Source organism: Exserohilum turcica, assembly GCF_000359705.1.
Source record: "Exserohilum turcica Et28A unplaced genomic scaffold SETTUscaffold_13, whole genome shotgun sequence".
NCBI classification, from domain to species: domain Eukaryota; kingdom Fungi; phylum Ascomycota; class Dothideomycetes; order Pleosporales; family Pleosporaceae; genus Exserohilum; species Exserohilum turcicum.
Genome location: NW_007359948.1, coordinates 6,080 through 9,585, shown reverse-complemented (window position 1 = coordinate 9,585; position 3,506 = coordinate 6,080). Strand labels below are relative to the sequence as shown.

Here is a 3,506-nt window from a genome sequence, read left to right as displayed (position 1 = left end):
GGTTGCACCGAGTGTCTGAGCGCGTCGTCTGGGCGCCGCTCAGGCCTCGCACAGATGCCGGGTTGCAGAGTAAGACCTGGCGTCTGCTGCTTGACCGAGATTCCATCGAGGAGCTATCCAAAGGGCGTTCAGCCCGTTACACTATTCTTAGATTTTTACAATATATGACTATAGAAATATATTAATATATGTAATAAAAAAATAGAGGGAAACTTACCTCTTTTACATAATATTTGGTTTTACATATACTATGAGTGCCTGCTGGATATATTGGTGATTATTCTAAGTGGTAGTCACTTTTAGAGTCCTAAGTATAAATAGCTTAGATCTACCACCTATCCAAATAGCTCCCTAAACTTGTACTATAATATCTCTGGCTATAATTTTATTAGTAAGCAATTTAAAAATAAAGTAGAATAGTAGAATAGATCTTTATGTGAAAGAAAAGACTTTAGCCTATTAGAATTACCTTTAACTTACCCCTATCAGAGCTAGAAACTTGTTCTTTGCTACATCTCTTGTTTTAGCATTTCCTTGAGTATTTACCCCTTCTACTATGCCCCCTTTAGATTGCTAACCTATTAGAGAATACAATATTTCTAAATCTTATATTAGTAACCTCTTTTAGTCTCTCTTTAGCGTATTTACCTCCATTTACATCCATTTTTAGCTTTTTCCTTATTTGAAATAGATTTCTTTTTAGCTGTATTACAGCTATATCCCTCTTCTCTTAATAGGCGTTGTAGGCTTCTTTTTAAGAATTTAACGTCATTTTGAACTAATAGTCTTCTATTGGTCTTTTTTAGACTTCTAGTTAGATCCCTATTAATAACTCTTTTATCTCTCTCTGTTATCCTTTTTCAAGCCCCTATTTTAGCACTTTCTATTTGTTCTTTTTATTTCTTCTTTTTCCTCATTTAGTATAGTGCATTGTAAATAGATCTTAGTTGCTTATCAAGTAATAAACAAATAGCTTTAGTAGAGATATTTGCCTTTAAAACATAGGAACTTTACATTTGAACTTTGAGAATTTCTGAGTTGTAGTGGGGAATTAGAGGATAGAAATTTAGGAGCGAGTAGAGCTAGATATATAGAGAAATATTTATAGTTTGTATTTAGAATATATTTGAATCTTTAAAACGCCTAAAGTTTTATCTATTTTTATAATTTTATATAGATTAGAAACTAGGGTTTGAAAAGAGGTCACGTCACTATCTATATATAGTCTATAATAAATGTTAAAACCAGACTTTTTTATACCTTTAATTCGAAGTTATATAGCAATAGATTATAGAGATTTTCTTTCTCTATAGTCTAGTGTATATATCTCCATCTTTCTGCTTACTAAGCAAAAACTAGGTCTACTACGCTAAACTACTAGTTCCTAGCTTTTTTAAATCTACGCCCCACTTAATTTTAGCTATTTTATTAGTGAAGTTATTTAACTCAAAAAATCTCTATTTTTTGAAGCACTTTTTTTTACTGTCACCCCTCTGTAGCTAAGTAGGATTTGCTTAGGTCAGTAAGAAAAAAGAGAGCTAGGAAATAGCGTACGCAACGTCTAGTCTAATTATCATTATAGTGTATAACGTAGATCTAAAGCGCTTTTGGTATATTTTAATTTACTATTTTAACGCGTCTTGAGTGTTTTTTATAAGTTACTGTAGGTGGTCAGTGCTTGCAACTGTTCAGCGGATGCAACACCCCACCAAAATTGGTGCTCCACCAAAGATGAGGCTATAGAGCCCCATTCAAAAGCTATTATCACAAGATCTTCTAGTAGAGTATTAAGGAAGTAGTAATATATATTTCCGTCTATATATATTTTGCTTGTAACTTTATATTGCGGCCGCAGGTGGTAGTTTTAGTGGAGGGCTTGGCGGGCGGCGGTGCAACTCCATCACGACTCTCGCAGCCCACCACACGACGACGTTTTACTATTTTTATATTCTACAACAATAAAGCTTTTTATTTAGGTATACTTTACTCATCACTAGATTTTTTTATTATTGCAGTAAGCTAATGTTGTTCTTTTTAGGCGCGCGCGGTAGTAAGTTGTGTAGCCTTAGCCTCCCGTTCCTTCTCGCGGGCAACTTTTGCAATTTCCCGCGCCTATTTTGCCTCTATAGCTATTTGTTTCTTATACTAGGCAGCGGCTTCTCGCATCTCTTTTCTCTCTTTTTTTTTAGAGTTTTTCTGCCTCTTCTTCTTGGTGTTGTAGTGTGGGTGGTCAATGCGTGCAACGGGTCAGACAATGCAACACCACCACTAAAATGTCCGCCTATCAAAAATGAGGCTGTAGAGCACCATACAAAAGCTATTATCACGAGATTTTTTAGTGGAGTAGTCTAAATATTTTAAAAAACAATCCTATCTACTTAAATTTCTTTGGCAGTTTGATGTTGCGGCCGCGCATTATTGTTTTGGTAGTAGGCTGCGCAGCCAACAATGCAGATGCACCACCACTTTGGCTGCCTGCATCACCACCACCCTTTAACTTTCTTGACTTTTAAGACGATGAAGCTTTTCGTTTAGGTATATTTTGCTTATCGCGAGCTTTTTTTAAAGTTGTAACTGCGCGATCGCGAGCTTTTTAGGCACGTCTTAACTAGAGTTCTTTGGCCCTCACTTCTCTCTCTTTATCCCTCGCTATTTTCTTTAACTCTTGCGCAGTCCTTGCCTCGTTTATTAATTTTTTTCGTAGAGCTATACTAGCAGCTCGTTCCTGTTGTTTCTCTTTTTTTAGAGTTTTTCAAGCTCTTCTTAGTGTTTTTTTGACGTTCTTGAGCTCTCGCATCTTCTATTGTCCTAGGACTCCACACCACCGCCGGAGTATAATACTGCTTGCTTTGCTGGAGCTCTAGAGGCTTCTTTTGCTTCTTTAGATAATTTTTAATAGCAAGTACTTCTCGTAGATTAGTGTTTTCGTGGTGCAAAATCTTGTTGTTGACCTAGAGTGAAGCAATAGTGTTTTTCACCGCAGAGACTATAACTTTAGCACAACCTATTATAGTTTTGTCTAGAAAATTAGACAGCTCTCTTGCAGTATCCCCATCACTGTGCTCTCCAAGTTCTGGATTAATATCTTGTTATGGTGTTGACTTTTTAAGATATTTAAGCACGGCATTACCATCCTGCAGGTAGACGCCAGTAGCTTAAAAACAGCTTAGTATCTTGTTAGACGTGAACGCCTGTGTCTACGCTGCCTAAAATAACTATAAAAAGTCACTTTTGTGCACCTCTACCAAGCCTTGACTGCGGTGGGACAGACTATTAAGTTCTTCGGTATACGCGCTCGAGAGGGGCTTGAACATGCCAACGTCGAGTGGCTAGAGTTGGTGAGATGAGTGGGGAGGGAGAGTAGCTAGGAGAATCCTTTTAGAGTCACAAAACTCTCGAAAACTTGGAGTCTGATGACTCCTATGACCGTCTAGGATTAGCAACTAATAATCGCGCTTTGCTTTGTCTTTCGTTTAGCGCTAAAACACCTGCTTAAGCTAAGATAG

The 3,506-nt window shown here is 37.1% G+C and overlaps 1 protein-coding gene across 1 annotated transcript in view; it reads right to left on the bottom strand.

The window, feature by feature from the left end:
- Window positions 1-2,711: 2,711 nt before the first annotated feature.
- SETTUDRAFT_105516 (uncharacterized protein) overlaps window positions 2,712-3,506 on the bottom strand; it is a gene marked incomplete at both ends in the record, with an annotated part of 2,993 nt that continues 2,198 nt past the window's right edge. The window contains 2 exons of the mRNA XM_008024773.1: window positions 2,712-2,951; window positions 3,404-3,410. Coding sequence (XP_008022964.1) covers window positions 2,712-2,951; window positions 3,404-3,410 — 247 coding nt within the window. The remainder of the gene's footprint in view (window positions 2,952-3,403; window positions 3,411-3,506) is intronic.